Source organism: Chinchilla lanigera, unplaced genomic scaffold (assembly GCF_000276665.1).
Source record: "Chinchilla lanigera isolate Chin_1 unplaced genomic scaffold, ChiLan1.0 scaffold00002, whole genome shotgun sequence".
In the NCBI taxonomy this organism is placed as follows: Eukaryota; Metazoa; Chordata; class Mammalia; order Rodentia; family Chinchillidae; genus Chinchilla; species Chinchilla lanigera.
In genome coordinates this window covers 36,740,402-36,757,082 of record NW_004955403.1, presented here as the reverse complement: position 1 = coordinate 36,757,082, position 16,681 = coordinate 36,740,402, and the positions used below count along the sequence as shown (strand labels likewise).

Here is a 16,681-nt window from a genome sequence, read left to right as displayed (position 1 = left end):
TCTTTCAATATTTAACTAATATTTCTTTTTAACTTTGTTGACTAGGATCTTTTGACAAAATATTAAATGATGGCAATGACAATAAACACCTCTGTCTTATTCCTGACTTTCATATATTTTCAATTCTTCATCGTTATATATAGGGGCTACAACACACACACATTTTATATATATATATATATATATATATATACACACACACACATATATATACACACATAGTATTACTTTTATTTTGCATTTGCATAGAGGTTTATTAGGCAAAATATAAAGTGCACACTCAAAGAAAATAGTGTAGGTCTTTAAAAAAGAGGCACTCCACTTGTTTGAGTCAAAGAAATTTTTAAAACCAAGATTAGTGTTAAGTTTATGGAATTTTCAGAATGTACTAAGGTGATTTATTTATAGCTTTCTCCTGTAATCTTGTAATGCAGTAAAATTACAGTAATCAAGTTACCTACTGTTGACCCATCCCTGTATTCCTGAAGTTAGTATTATTTGGTAACTACTAAATTATTCCTTTGATACATTGCTTGATTTATCTTTATTTATCTTTAATTCATTTTTTCAAGAATTTCAACATGTAGGCTCATAAGTATAACTGACCTATGGTTTTCTTTGCTTTTTCATTCTGTGTTAACTACAGAATTTTGTAATCAAGGTTTAGCCTAATGCATAACCCCTTTTCAAACATACAATATACAATTCTACATACCAAAAAAGATTTAAATTATTTATAGAAAAATTTATCTTTCATATACTAGTTTGATATTTTTCAGCTACAGAAGAAATACTTTCAAAGCTAACTGTACAAATTTTTTTTACCAATGTTGGGTTTCAATCCAAAAGAAATTACACACTACTTTAAAAAATTACTTCATCTTTAAAACTTCTTTTTGCCATTTATATCATTTAAAAATAATTCAACATTTGATTAAATTATGCAGTGACAACTGCATCTCAACAACAGCTGTATTTTAATAAGAGTTAATGTTATGAAAATCCTTTTATATACTACTTATTTTAGTAGTAATTTTAAATTCTGCAGAATGACCAAAATAGGGAGACATTAAAATTCTAACCCTGAAAAGCAAATTTAGAATATTACAAAATAAAAAAAATCATTGGCAAATTATATTGTTTGCAATATATAAGAAAGTAGAAAGACACAAATTTTACTTATCGTGGAAAAAAAATTAAAAGATGCTTAAAACTGCTTGCTTTACACAGAAATATGATCAGTAACTTAAACTGCACACAGCAGGACCTCCATATCTGCAGGTGCCTCCATATCTGGAAACTGAATGATAGATCCATAATAGTTTTAAAAATGCATCTGTATGGAACATGTACCGACTTTTTCTGTTATTATTCCCTGAAGAATACAATATAACAACTATTTACACTAATGTTTGCATTATTTTAGGCATTACAAGTAACCTGGAAATTAAGGAGGATGTGCATCTAATATATGCAAGTATGAAGGCATCTTTGAAAGATTTTTATTACTGCATATTAGTTATACAGATTAATGTCGTTCATTTTGGCAGATTTATGCACGGACATAACATAGTTGGATAATCTCTACCCATCACCCAATCTGTCTTTCCCTCTTCCCTCCCTTTTGTTCCCTTCCTGTTCTCTAATAGACCTCTTCTATTTTCATGTCATCTCTCTCTTCTCTTTTTTTAGATTCCACATGAGAAAAGACACAGTATTTGTCTTTGTGAGTCTAGCTTATTTCACTTCACAGGATGATTTCCAGTCCATCCATTTTCCAGCAACTGATACAATTTCATTCCTCTTTACGGTTGAATAATACTCCATTATTTATATACACCAATTTTCTTTCTCTGGTCATCTGTTGACAGGCACCTAGGCTGATACCATTGCTTAGCTACTGTAAGCTGGGCTGCAATAATCAATTAAGCCAGTCTGTGGGCTTTGGTATCTACAGTGGGTACTCAGTACATGTGCTGCTGCAGCAAGCACTACAGTGGGTATTCAAATGAATCTTCTGTAAATAGCAAGGGCTGACTGTACTTCCACACAATGAAATGCAACTACTTTAATGAATATATTATTTAATGAGACTAATACTACTGTAGTAGATTGATAACTGGTGGTCAACTTATAACCTCCAGCTGAACTGAGTAAGTGTGGTGCTAGGTGTGGGAGGCCCACCTGAGGACTATTGCCAACCACAAAAAGGCTGATCTGGAGGAGAAGGAGGCTGTTGGGAGCTGAGAGAGGCTGTGGGGAGCTGGCTCTCCTGATGAACTTGGCTGTTTTCATCCTCCGAGGAGCTCGGGACCTCGCTGGCACTGGAATGGCTTTGGTTCACTTTGGGGAGCTCTGGTCCTCACTTTGAGCATAGCTTCCTGGTTCTGGAGGGGAAGATGGTGCCTTGCCAGCCTCCTGAAAAAGCCTGCTGCATTGGCTTCCCTGATTGGAACTCGGCCATCCTGATCATCGGAGGAGCTCGGGACCTCACTGTTGTGGATGATGGCTGTGGTACCTTTTTGGGGAGCTCTGGTTCTTCTGAGCATCACTTCCTGGCTCCAGTGCAGATCCCTCAGCCTGCTAGCATAGGTCCTTCACCCTGCTGGCACAGACTTTGTAGATTCCATCACTGACCTTTGGGCCTTCCCAGCAGATCCGTGAAAAAGGCCTGCGTGAGACGTCATCATGGGCTCTGGGCCTCCAGTTGGATTCATGGGAGGCATTGTTATGAGCTCTGTGTATTCAGCTGGACTCATGTCGAACATTGTTGTGGGATCCAGGCCCTCAGCTGCATTCCTTGGTCTTAGTGTGTGGACAGATTTCCTGCACTCTTTTTTATACTGTTCTTTGGGTGACTATTATAAATAATCATATGAAGTATGTGTCCTGTATTACACTGTTCCGCTTGCAAAATAAGCCTCAAACCAACACAATTACTGACATGTAAACATGTAACACCACCCAGTTGGTTGATAAGCTTATAAAGTGAGAGTAACTATTCTCTTATAATATGCTGTGACATTTTAATTAAATGACTCTAAACCGGTCTATTTTATTGATATATTTTAACTCAGAACTGCATCAAAAGTGTAATAAATGAAACTAAATCTAACACCTGATTCCACCCCTGTGATTAACTGCCTGACAAAATAATCAAGCAATAGGTTCCCAGAACCATCTCAACCCTCCTCCTTGCAGTATTAGTTCAAAACACCTAACCTATAACTTTGGCTATAGATTATTTTATTTCAACTCAACTTGCACTCACGCTAACCATATAGCTTACCACTTAACCCCAGAAAAGACACTGGAATTGATGAGATGAAGATAATACCGAAACCTTTAAAGAATAATGGCTTTTAAACCTTTTCTAAAAATAACTGAGCCTCAAGAAGACACACACACTTCAAAACTTCATTAAAAAAACATGCTTTTTTCATACTAAAATGATATTGTCACTGTTATTAGATAGGAATACCTAGTTTTAAATTAGTTATACAAGAGCTCTACTTAAGTACAAGAAATAAAAAATGTTCTTCACTGCATCACAAATTCAGTTAAACTTTTTGAGTTGTGGCCCATGCATAAAGAATTTAAATTAATGGGTATAGCTATGGTTGTGGTGTATAGCTCAGGGATAGTGTGCCTAACATGTGTAGGAACCTGCGCTTGATCTCCAAGTACTCAAGAAAAATAAACAAAAACAAAAGGAAATGTTATCCAGGAGCTTTGTAAAAATGCATATTGCTTCCATACAAAGAAGTCCTATTTGTCAATAAAAAGAAAATAAAACACTGATACATGCTACAATATGAATCAATCTCAAAATACTATGCTGAGTAAAGAAGCCAGTTACAAAACACCACATATATGAAGTGTCCAAACAAGCAAATTTCCATGGACAGAAAATAGATTAGTGATTGTCTAGGGCTAGGAGAGCAGGGGAAAATAGTACGTAAGTGCCAATTTTAACAAATATCTTAGCGATGACAAGTATGTTCTAAAATCAATTACCCAACTTTAGGAATATATTGGAAACCACCTAATTGCAAACTGTTGATCGGTGAATTGTACATTATATGAACTATATCTCAATAAGCCTGTTTTTTTAAAAAAGTACATATCCCCAAGAGTGGCTGAATCATAATCTTTCGATACAGATCCTACACTTGTTTTGACACATTCCACAGGTTAACTCTTATGTAGCCAATCTAGTATCAGCCTCAAAATTTGTGAACCACAATTAAAAAGTAGTACGAAGAGTAATACAGCAGCTTGCCATAAATTACTATCTTTCAAACAGACTATACGATATTTGGACACCTACATATTCAGGTAAATTACATGAAGGCAAAGATTATATTCATCTTTTGATCTTCTACATTGCCTTACATATAGAATATTCAAATATTTATGAAATAAAAATACCAAGTTGTTCCTCTGAGCTCATATAGGTATTTTCAGAATGCTACTTCTATACTGAAGAGAAAATATGGTAACATAAAACATCTACATTAAGTAAACTATTTTCTGGGCTGGGGATTTAGCTCAGCGGCACAGCACCTGCCTGGCAAGTGCAAGGTCGTGAGTTCGATTCTCAGTAACGGAAAACAAACACAAACAAAAGAACATTATTTTCTGATGTTTTTTAAAACCAGGGCCAAAATACTGTTCATGGAGCTCCCTCTGGTGGTTTAATAACCTCTTTATTTTTTAACAGAGCCTTTAAAAAAATGCCCTGCAATTGCAGGAACTGACCCAGTCTTACATTACTGTGATGACATGTTGAGTAATAATAACTTAATACATATTAGTTTGGTTACACATGGTTTTCCTTACACATTTTTCATTTTGATACTTGATAATTTTAAATTCCAATAAGCCTTTGTGAATTTGAATCTAAAAGATGATTCATAGTTGCTGAGGGACAAAAACAATCTTATTAAAAAAATATGAATCATAGGCTGGCCATGGTGGTACATGCCTACACGCCAAGCCACCCAGGTGATTGAGGCAGAAGGATTATAAACTCAAAGCCACCCTGAGCTACGTAGTGAGAATCTGTCTCAAAAGAAATAGGACTGGGATGTAGTTTTTGTCTAGTATGCACAAGGCCCTGGATTCAAATCCTGGGTACCAAAAATTAAATATGTGACTTAAGAAAAAAACTTAAAAATTATATTTAAAATATTTTAGAAATTTTGGAGGTATTTTCTTTTATTCCTTTTATTGTTAGGATATTTGGAAGATATTTTATTCATTTGATTGCAGGGTCACCTTTACTACATTTATTTTTTCCACAAATTTTTTTGTATTTTATAGTGTGATAAAATATATTTAAAAAGTCATCATTTTAGTCATTCTTAAGTATATAGCTCTGTGGCATTAAGTACATTCACTTCATTGTGCAAGAAGACTTAGCCTTAAGTCAAACATATTTTAATTATTATCTGAATCATTTATCATCAGAACATTTGATAGATACCTATTTATTCAGAATATGAGTAACAGAAATCAAAAATTCCACAACATGTTACTTTGCTCAGTGAATAAATATTAACTGAAAATGAAGGTAACATTAAGAAACACAATATATCATCTGATTCTATTAGTCAAATGAAAAATTGGTTATACATTTGGCTACAATCCTGCCTAAAAGTGAGGGACCTTCTGTATAACATCAGTTCACCAAGAGTTCTGATATCTCCATTCTCTCAGACTAAGACATGGCCAATAAATAAGACAATTCAATTTCTGCAAGTCCACTCAACTGTATATTCCATATTGATCTAATGACATAAAGACAACTATGACCCCACTAGCAATGGTACTTTTATTTCTTGGGAAGGCAGATATTAGGGATGTGCATATTCCAAGTGTTAAAATGGATATATTTATAAATGCAATTTGGAATAAACACCTCAAAAATTATCTATGAAATCAATATATGATGAATTCATATTTTGCTGAATTCTATTGAGAAAACATTTCCAAACAAATTTGATCCAGAGCATGAATTTTTAAACATTTATAAGAACCAACTTGATTTCATATCAATGAAATATATAACCACTGATATTCACAAATACAAATTTACAGAAAGCATATATAATATTCAGTAAAAATATTAGAAAACAAAATTATCTATAAACTCTGAGGTATATTAAAAATAAACCCATATTGGCCAGATGTGGTGATGCATGCTTATAATCCCAACACTCTGGGTGTTCAGGTAGGAGGATTGCCATTCAAGCCCACCATGGGCAACTCAGTGACTTAGAAAGACCCTGTCTCAAAATATTTTGACATTTAATTCTACATGATACATTTATTAGAGTTGTGCCTTTCCTATCACACTAAATTAAATAAACTTTCAGAATTACGGCTTGGTCACATTCCGGGACACTCAGTAACTTACTGTTTTTTCTTCCATGTGCCCATCAATACATGTGTTTCTCACAATAACAGATACTCAGGTAAGCAGCGGTGACATTCTCTTCTTGGGTCATGTGGTCAGTGCTCACTCAGTCAGTTGACTCAAAACAATAGTACCTACCTAGCACTTACATCTTACCTTTTTAAAAAATATGTGCACATAGAATAGCAACTGTTTGATTCCAGAAAGGCACAAAACTACTTGGATCAAACATTCTGTCCAGAGGGTAGATAATGCCAACTCTCTCCTTTACCATGTGTAATAAGTTTCAGGTCCTTGACAGACACAGCTGAACTGTTCCAAACTTGCCTCAGGGCATCCACATGTGACAGTGGAAAGCAAAGTCTATGAAATTCTTTCCTCCTCATTTCCCAACATGTGCATCTCCTTCCCAATCTTTACAGGATGATAGATTAAACCATCTTCTCTTGCACTTCATCTAATCAAGTCTGATCCAGCCCCACTGTGAGGATGATGTGCTCTTTAAACTGCAGTCTCACTATTCTGTCCACCTCCGTAACTTTCCATCTGGTGTTGACAGCTGTGCTCCATTTCCTACACAGTAAGCAAGAAGTCTATGCATAACAAAACTTCTTCATATCTGATAAAAGCAGTTCTTTGGTGTCCTCCAGTTGTTGTGCAAGAGTCCTCAGAAAGCCACTTAATCTTCTTATTGCAACAGCTGTGGTTTTCACCTGCATGAGCAGTTGCTGGAGTTTTCTACTCTTTAACTCTCCATCTTTTCTGCAGTATCAAACACCAGCTCTGAAATGGTGTCCACAAGGAAATGTTCCATGAGTTGTTCTGGTAGATGGTGACAGTCACGTGAATGGAGTGGCTAGCCCTAAAGGATTGTTCACTTGACCAATGGTCCCTCTTAGAAAATCCAACAAATCACCGGGCTTCAATGTTAACTCTTTTATTGGAGCACCATGCTGGGCCTCGGCCTCCACACAACTCACATCCCAGGGCCACCAGTGGTGGGCAGAGCTGGCAAAGCTTCTCTCCCTCCAGCTAGCTGCAGGATGAAAAACTCCACATCATCATAATGGGGAGGTGGGCTGTGAGTTGCCACCAGGTCATGGTAAAGAGCTGGGTAAGTAAGGTTCTTCATGTAAAGATGATGCAGGTGAAAAAACTCCTGGCACCAGATGAACAGCCAACAGCACATTCAGCTGATAAGTACAGTACTTCCATGAGCCAGTCACCTTTCAAAAGTCTCACCTCTGAACACAAGACCTTTGGGGGACATTTTAGCTCTAAACCACAACAGCTTCTGGATGTTGTCAACTAGAGTGAAGATGGGTAATGTAAGAGGGAAGATATCCAAGGAATGGGTTCTTTACTTTAGCACTCAGAGATGAGGGAGATGAGAAACTTGTCACTGAAAAGAAGCAGTCAGTGATATAAAAAAAAAAAAAACCAGAAAGAAAACACAAAACAAAACCAACAGGAAAAAAAAAACAACAACTTAGCAGTACCAAGCAAATTGTATCACAATCCAACAGACTTTCTATTGAGTTCAACAGTTCTCCAAGTAGCTTCCCAGTCTGTACCTTTTACTGACACTCCAGGCAGTTTCCCAGGAGTTTCATCAGTTCAGTGGCGGAGAGTTTCCTGTGCCAAACACTGACTGTAGCAGCTCAGTGAGATTCATCATCCAGTGGGCTAAGCTATACCCCACCCAGTAAGGTCCAAATGTCAGCCTTAAGGTCAGGGAACTTCAAAAATTGTTCCTTCTTTGAATACTCTGCATCAGCACTAGGAGTAACAGTTGCATCTTATATCTGGTATTCCTATAATATACTCTTTAGCATTCTCTTTATACCTTTAAAGGTTAATTCCATGAAACTAGTTAATTACAGTACATTAAATTTTCCCTGTTCCAATTATTATTATTCCTATTATTATCATTTTGTGATACTGAGGATTGAACCCAGAGTCTCTTGCATGCTAGGTGAACATTCTACCCTAGCTCTTTCAATTTTTTTGAGTTGGAGTCTTGCTAACTGGTCATTCTGTCCTTAAACTTGTAATCCTCTTACTTTAGCCTTCCAAGTAGATAAGATTATTGGCACCACTGGCCTTTCTATTCAAATAATTGAGTAGCTCTTGTCTCCTAAATTGATGCTGACCTACATAACTTACCTGAAGACTAATTTATAGTAATCATTTTGAAAAATTTTATAACAGGGGCTGGGGATTTAGCTCAGCGGCAAAGCGCCTGCCTGGCAAGCGCAACGTCATGAGTTCGATTCCTGGTACCAGAAGAAAAACAAAAAACAAAACAAAACAAAACAAAATTTTATGACAGATTTTAACAAAAGTCTATAACATGATTATACCTGTTTATGCTTTGGGAGTGGTTTTTTTTCAGGTAACTTTTTATCTCCATGTTTCTTATATGCTAAAGGTACTCCATATTTAGCAGCAGGCTTTGTGATTTTCTGAGCAGGCACAACGGAAGCCAAGCTTTGTCCAGAAGCTGGTCTTTTAACTACATAAAGACACAAAGATTTTCTCCTAGTAGTTCTTTGTATTAAATTTTTATTTCAAAATTCTTCAAGACAGAACTCTTTTGTTTTCACAGTCACTGACAGCATTTGAAACTTTTCATCAATTATCTTATTCAGTCCTTAGCATATATCAAAGCCACAACTTTTTTATACTGAAGCAACTGTATGAAAGAAGCAAAGACCAAATGCCTCTAAGATGCTGAAATTTTTCATATAAGAAAGTACCTCCTAAAATTAACTATGTTCTACATGTATGGAATACACTGAAAAAAAATCAGACTGTAGGCTTTAAGTTGTACATTGTATATAGTATATAAATTATACATTAATAAAGCTGACAAAAACAAATTAAAAAATCATTTTAGAAATTACTTTCAAATTCAAAACAAAATTCCAGACCAACTGTTAAACATTAATTCCATCACTATGCACAATTTTTCATCTATAGTCTATGTATTATATTCTATATAAATAGTCTGAATGATGCCTATACCTAGAGACCTACCAAGGAACAAACATTTTAAAACATTCATTAAGAGTACCACAAAATAATTAACTTTATACACTGCTGATGAAAATATAAAGAAGCCAAACATTCTGGAAGGCAATCTGTATCAAGACTATCAAACCTGGCATGGTGCTGCACACCTGTAATCTCAGGACTCAAGAGGTTGGGGCAGGAGGATTGCTGTAAGTTTGAGACCAGTATGGACTACACAGTGAGTTGAAAGCCAGTCTGAACTATACAGTGAGACCATGTCTTAAAAATCAAAACAAAACAAAACCAAAAAACCCACAAAATGAAACAAAACAAAAACCCCAACAAGAAAAGAAATTTATTAAATCCATCAGAAAAACCGCTCCAGTTTTAACCCAGACTACTAAACATTTCATTTATCCAGTTCTTCTTACATAACTTTCTAATTCCTTTATCCACGTGGAAGGAATGTACTAACGGTGGGTCTTTCTGGCTTTTGTGACAAGAAGACTTTTAATTTAGATTTTACTTCTTTTTTTAAAGATTTAACTTCCTATAAGGCTTGCCTGCCAGAAGAGACCATGCTGACTCTGTTGGTATATGCCAACCCCTCCCCCTTTCACAGTGCTAAAGACAGAATCTACGGAATACTGAACTACATCCCTAGACTTTTTTTAAATTTTATTTTGAGACATGGCCTGGCTAAGTTGAACAGGCTAACTAACCTTAACTGGTGATCTTCCCACCTCAGCCACCCAAATAACAGATTACAGGCATGTACCACCACATCCAGCTACAGTTTCCTGTGGATTCTGTTTATAGGATGAGTTAATCTCCTGCAAGTGTCTGCACAATGAGAGGATGAATTTAACTGTCTTTATAAAGGGTTAAATTCCAGATCAACTGTCTTTATAAAGGGTTAAATGAGGCTGGACATATAGCTCAATGGTAGAGCACTTGTGTAAGGGCTTGAGCTCAATGCCCAGCACTGCAAAAAAAGTTTTTTCACTTTTAAGAAGGATTGAATACAGCTGGCCTTTCTGAGAACACAATGCCACACGACTTCTAGTGAATATGGACTCATATTTGTAGTATTTATTTTTATTAATTTATCCAAACTCAAAATGGAACAGAATATGCCAAGCAGTATGTTTGAAAAACAATATACTTCTCACACCTTAAATAATTTCTGATTTCAGAAATCCATTTTGAATTTATTCTGCACAGGAAAAAAACTAGTTTCTCTCTCATACAGATATAGGTGTGTGAATAATACATAACCACATCCATAGTCCTACAGATACTCTCACAATGGTCACAAATTTTAAAAACTTACTTTTAATAAACTGCTTGAATTCACCTTAATTTACTTTTAGAAACTTTCATAATATGAAGATTTCTCAAAGAAAAATATTTTACAGAAATATTTACACCTAAATTTTATAGTATTCTCAAAATGTCAATTAAGCATATGATAAAGATTTCAAGCTAGATTTTCTTTAAATATAACAGGTAAGAAGGAGACACTTTTAAAAAATTTATTAATAACTTACATATTCCCTATGTCATCAGTAAATTGAGGTGTTTTTCCTCAAGATTAAATTTAGCTTACAATCATCCCAACTTATGGTTTCTTATCTACACAAATTTTTAGTATACTTAGGCTTGGTTATTACAAAAACATGAAAGTCTCATATTAAATTTCATTTACCTGGCATAGGCTGTACTCCACACTTTGAAAATGTTTTTAGACAAAATTCTTCTGCAATAAGCTTAGATTAAAAGAGAGGGAGGAAAAAAAAGATTAAATTTCCAAAATAAAATAACCTACCCATTAATCACATTTTTTCCTTTTTTGGTTTTACCAATGTATTACTTCTACAGACAGACTTTTTCCTAGAATTAATCTAATAAATAACCTATGCTCCCGTACACTATTTACCCGTTCCATACCTCAGCAAGATAACAAAGAACCTATCTGGAATAATCTTTACATTCTCCATGCATCTACAGCACTTATTTACTTCAAAACTATTCAAGAACCACTTATCACAAGAAACTCAAAATAACCTCTAAGTTACTGTAATGTTACTGTGCATCACCTCAGTAGCTCCAATGAGTTTACACTCATGCTCAACAGTACGCTACTGGATAAATGTTCTTACATAATTTAATCAGTGTATTTCAACACGATTATAAGGACTCCACCACTTATTCCTTAGCATTAGGAAAGGTACTTTGAAAAGCAAAAATCATTTATATTTTTTGCAAGTAATTATCTTTCCTTATTCTATTTCTTTTTTCAGTGCAAAACTATGATACCAAGATTTAACTCAAATTAGGCTTTTTTTTCTAACTGCATGGGAAAAGGAATGAAAAGTGAATTTAAACTTTTTTCAAGAGAAGGGAGGCCTGATGAAAATCATATTCCCACAGTAACAGTGGACAAGACAATCCACAAGGCAGAAAACCTTGATCAGAGATGAGTCTTTCCCACTGAGAATTCCCTACCTCAGTAATTCTCCAATTTTCAAACCCACAGTACCAATATCACCTGAACTTATTAAATATGCAAATTATTAGGCTCCAACCTAGTACTGAAGTAGAGACTGTCATAGAACCCAGCAAAGCTCTCCAGGAGATTTTGATGTGTGCTAAATTTTGGAATCACTATAAGAGAGGATAAATATAAGTGGAAATCTGCTTTATAGGCAATTCAGAGAAAGTACATGAATGTGTTTTCTAATACTTTTCCTTTTTCTTGGAAGAAAATGGGTGTTTTATAATCTCACTTGCCCCAAAATTGAACAATTTTTTCCACTGTTCGAACAGGAGTCTTTTCTCCTCTACAAATACTCTTATGAATTAAGAGATGGGGTATAGGAGCTGAGTGTGGTAGCACATGCCTATAATCCCAGCACTCAGTGGCTTGAGGTAGGAGGATCACCCCAAGTTCAAGGCTAGCCTGGGGTACACAGTGAGTTGAAAGCCAGTCTGAACAACATAATGAGACTCTTTCTTCAAAAAAATGGGAATGTAGAATCTAAAGTGATCCCAGAATCTCTATGTTCTACTGTCTGAGACAATAGCCACTACCCACAGGTAGCCAACTGAATGAAAATTTACAACAAATATAATTTTAAAAAAAAAACAACAAATATAATTAAAAATTCAACTCCTCAGCCACATCAGCCATATTTCAAGTGCTCAACAACCACATGTGGTCAGTGCCTATGATAGCAGACAATGTATGTGGAACACTTGCATCATCACAAAATTGTTTTATTGAACAGCCTCTACTAATTCCTAATTAATAAGAAGTTATCCATGATTTGTTACGTCATATCCAGGAAGAAATTGCCAAGAGTGAAAACTTGCCATCAACCTTGGCTAATGGTATTGATAGAATTTTTTTTTTTTTTTTTATCTTTTAGAGACAGGGTCTCACTACCCAGTTCAGGCTGGCCTTGAGTTCACTTTGTAGCCCAGGCTGGTTCTGAACTCGCAACGATCCTCCTGACTCAGCCTCCCGAGTGCTGGGATTACAAGTGTGTACCACCACGCCCGGCTGAGAATTTAAGTCTTAAAAATAAAAATTGTAGAGAGCATTATAGCAATACTTGGAAACAACAGTTCATATAGTAAAACATAAACTGTTTCAAATTAAAGCCTTAAGGATATATCAGATAGCCAGATGCTGTATGTACCTACAATCCCAGCACTCAGGAGGCTGAAGCAGGGAGGATCACTAGAATTTAGATGTTCGAAACTAGCCTGAGCAATACAGAGAGACTCTGACACAAAAACAAACAAAAATAGTGTCACAAACCACCTCACCTGAATAATAAACAAGTGATACATTACAAGAAAACAAAATATGAAGAACAAACAGGTTTTCATAAAAAATGAGATCTAACTGGTGCTTAACTAACAAGGTGGGTCAGTGTATACAATCAATGTAATACTCTATTACGTGTCAAATACTTCATTTGTTAATAATTACTATCTGCACTTTCCCCCCACAGTATAGGTTTTGCAGCCTTTAACATTTTCTCTTCCAACACTAGCTAGTTAAATTTCACTCCTTCAGCCTTGAGACTGTATGTACTAACTTCATGGAGAAAGAAACTTCAGCAAGATTAAATGAAGTCATTGTTTCTTCTCTAGTAGCTGGCAAAACCCAGCAGTACACTACATCATAAAATTGTCCTTGCAAATGTTATTTATAACAAAGAAGTCTTGTAAAACACCCACATTTAAGAAATTGTTGCTATGTTCTATACAAGTAATTTAATCTCCAAACTGTAACTGGATTTCTTGCTTACTAACGAGTTCTTCGGAATTACCAGTTAAATCCACACCCTATTTCTAAAGAGTGTTCAGAAAGATGTTCTGTTAAGCCAGAAGGATACAGGGACTGTTATAGCAGAACCCAGGATTCTCAGTGGGAGAGGCTCATCTCTGATCAAGGCTTTTTGCCTCGTGGGTTGTCCAGTACACTATTACTATAGGAATATTTTTCCTAGCTGGTCTCACTCCTGTTGAAAAAGGGGAAATTTTAGTTACAGAAGAGATGTTTAATTACTGTATTTAAATTAACAAAAGCCACACTAAAAATGAAAAGCAAAATAATTTAAATTTCAGGTGATCACATTTTTCTGAATAATGATGTCAGTTCATTTGATACTGATTATTTTCTAAAATCTATCAAATTACAATTCAATTTGACTCAATAAATACTATGCACTTACATTTACATGCTAGAGGTAAAATCCTGAGTCAATAATCCACCACATATACATATAAATGCCTACAAAACTATGGTTTCCAATTATTTTCCATCAAGGACAATATAATTATTATCATATAAATTGTGCTGATGATATATATAGTATAATAGGTGATACTTAATATAGATGAAATAGTTTCTGCGCTTATATGATGGACGTTAAACATTTTATATGCATATTCACTTTTAATTCTCATAACAACCTCACAATATATATACATGCATTTATAATCCTACCACTTATAAGTGAGGCAAGTGAAGCACAAAATGGTTAATTTCACCATTAGGAACCCAAGGGACAGAGGACTGATGCAAAACTGGAAAGCACATGGACGGGAATGGGATTATGTAAGACGTAAAAACAAGTGCTGCTGAAACAGTTAGAAAAAGGCACCTATTTCCAGGGATCTGCTGAGGGCATGTCCTAAATAAATGCCAATCACCTACTGTTTAACTTTAATCACAAGTTAAAAAACGTACCTGAGGTGACAGAAACTTTTCAATACGTTTGGCTATAAAACCTTTCTCCAATATGGAGTTGACTGAGGGTCTATCCCTAGGATTTCTTTTAAATAATTGAGAAAGCAAACTGCGGAGATCATAGGAATAATGCAAAGATACAGGTGGAAAAGATCCAGATATTATCTTCAGTACCAGGTTTTTCATACTGCCAGCTTCAAACTAAAATGCAGAAAATAAGTCAACATACATGAAACATGTCGAAATTGAAACTGAATATCAACAATGAGAAATAATTATTTCTCTATTAATACATAATAGAACTATAACCCTCTTTCAAGTAATGTAATCAGCACATGTACTGCAGAGCGAAGTTTACTTGGTTATCTGTTAATGTATTTTAAACAGGACATTATTTCTCAAAATATCCAATATTACAAGTTACTTTAAGAATAATTTACACACACAAAAAAAAAAAAAAAAAAAATTTTTTTTTTTTGTGTGTGGGGCTGGGATATAGCTCAGCAGCACAGAACATGCCTGGCAAGTGCAAGGTCCTGAGTTTGATTCCCTGGTACCAAAAAAAAATAATAATAATAATAATTTACTAATTCAAAGTGATGATATAAACCATGACAATCATGAAGATGATAAAAAAACAATGCCACAGTGGTAGAAAAATTAGGCAAAAAACCACAAAGGGGAAAAAAAAACACAAAGGGGAAAAAAAATAACCTAGTAGTCTTCATTTAAGGCCTGCCTTCCTATGTCTCTGTCATCATAACTAGAATAAGAAATTAACTATAAACCTCTGAGGCAGTGTTCATTATTAGTTTTGTATGTGATGTTCCCCAAAGCTACAGAATCAGCAACGTGGCAAATATTCCAAGGTGAAATATAAGCTAAATAGGACTATTTATTTTAGGATTAAACACAATACAAACTCCAACTGAAGTAAAAAGGAAACAGGTGGGGCAGTCCAGAATCTAAGTTACATTTTATTCTGAAATCAGACAAAATAAAACTTTTCACATCTCTGTTCAAATAACAACTGCATGATGTTGGTATGTTATTAATCTACATGTTAACAAAATGTGCTGTACCAATTGTAAGAGAATTTTACTAAATGTTAAGCTCCCCTAGCACATTTAAAATGTTGTAAGTTTATAAAAATTTAAGAAAATGCAATCTCATAGTTATGTATTCCTAAAAAGGAATCCTAAATACAGAAAAGATATGGTTCTCTATTCTTTCCTCCAGGGAACTTCCATTATCTCTCAACAAACAAGTTCTTGGGGCCAGGGATATAGCTCAGGCACCTGCCTGGCAAGCACAAGGTCCTGAGTTTGATTCCTGGCACCAAAAAAACAAAAACAAAACACACAAAAAAACCCAAATGAGTTCTTATAAATCAAGGCTGGCAAAACACTTAGTTTCATGTGACCTCTTAAGAGTAAACAATTCCAAAATACACACCCAATGGTTGCAAAATACATGAAAGAATTAAATAAACACACAATGGTTTAAAGAACCTGAAACAACTGTCACAAAAAAACTTAATTTTTTCAAATACTTATCTGACAACCACTATCTCAAAAAAAGAAAGAAAAAGATAAAGACAATACAGTAGAAATCTATGCAGCCAATAAAAAGAATGGCAAAAAAAGACCCTAAAAAATATCATATAATAAAAAAAGATTATAAAAACTGCTTACCAAAAGTGCAGTTTAACTTTTAAGGAAAAAAACTCACAAAATTCACTTCATAAATTAATCTAGTGTGTTGGGGGAACAGAGAAAAGATGCAAGGGAAAATCAAAACAAAAAATTATATATATATATTTATAAATATATAAAAATATATATAAATATATTTAAATATATAAATATAAATATATATAAATATATAAGGTAGTTGAAATAGTTACACTACTAATTTATCTTAGTTCTTTGAAAAGAAAGGTTTGTGCTAATATTGTTTGGACAATTAAATGTTGATAT

General features: G+C 34.6%; 1 protein-coding gene and 1 pseudogene across 1 annotated transcript in view; both read right to left on the bottom strand.

Annotated features, from left to right (window-relative positions):
* The window catches only part of Nek1 (NIMA-related kinase 1), a gene marked incomplete in the record, with an annotated part of 168,654 nt that overhangs the window by 121,819 nt on the left and 30,154 nt on the right, over positions 1 to 16,681 (bottom strand). The window contains 3 exon segments of the mRNA XM_013513368.1: positions 8,785 to 8,936; positions 11,145 to 11,205; positions 14,703 to 14,903. Of these exon segments, the coding sequence (XP_013368822.1) occupies positions 8,785 to 8,936; positions 11,145 to 11,205; positions 14,703 to 14,903 (414 nt within the window).
* Positions 6,245 to 7,823, bottom strand: LOC102005210 (annotated as a pseudogene).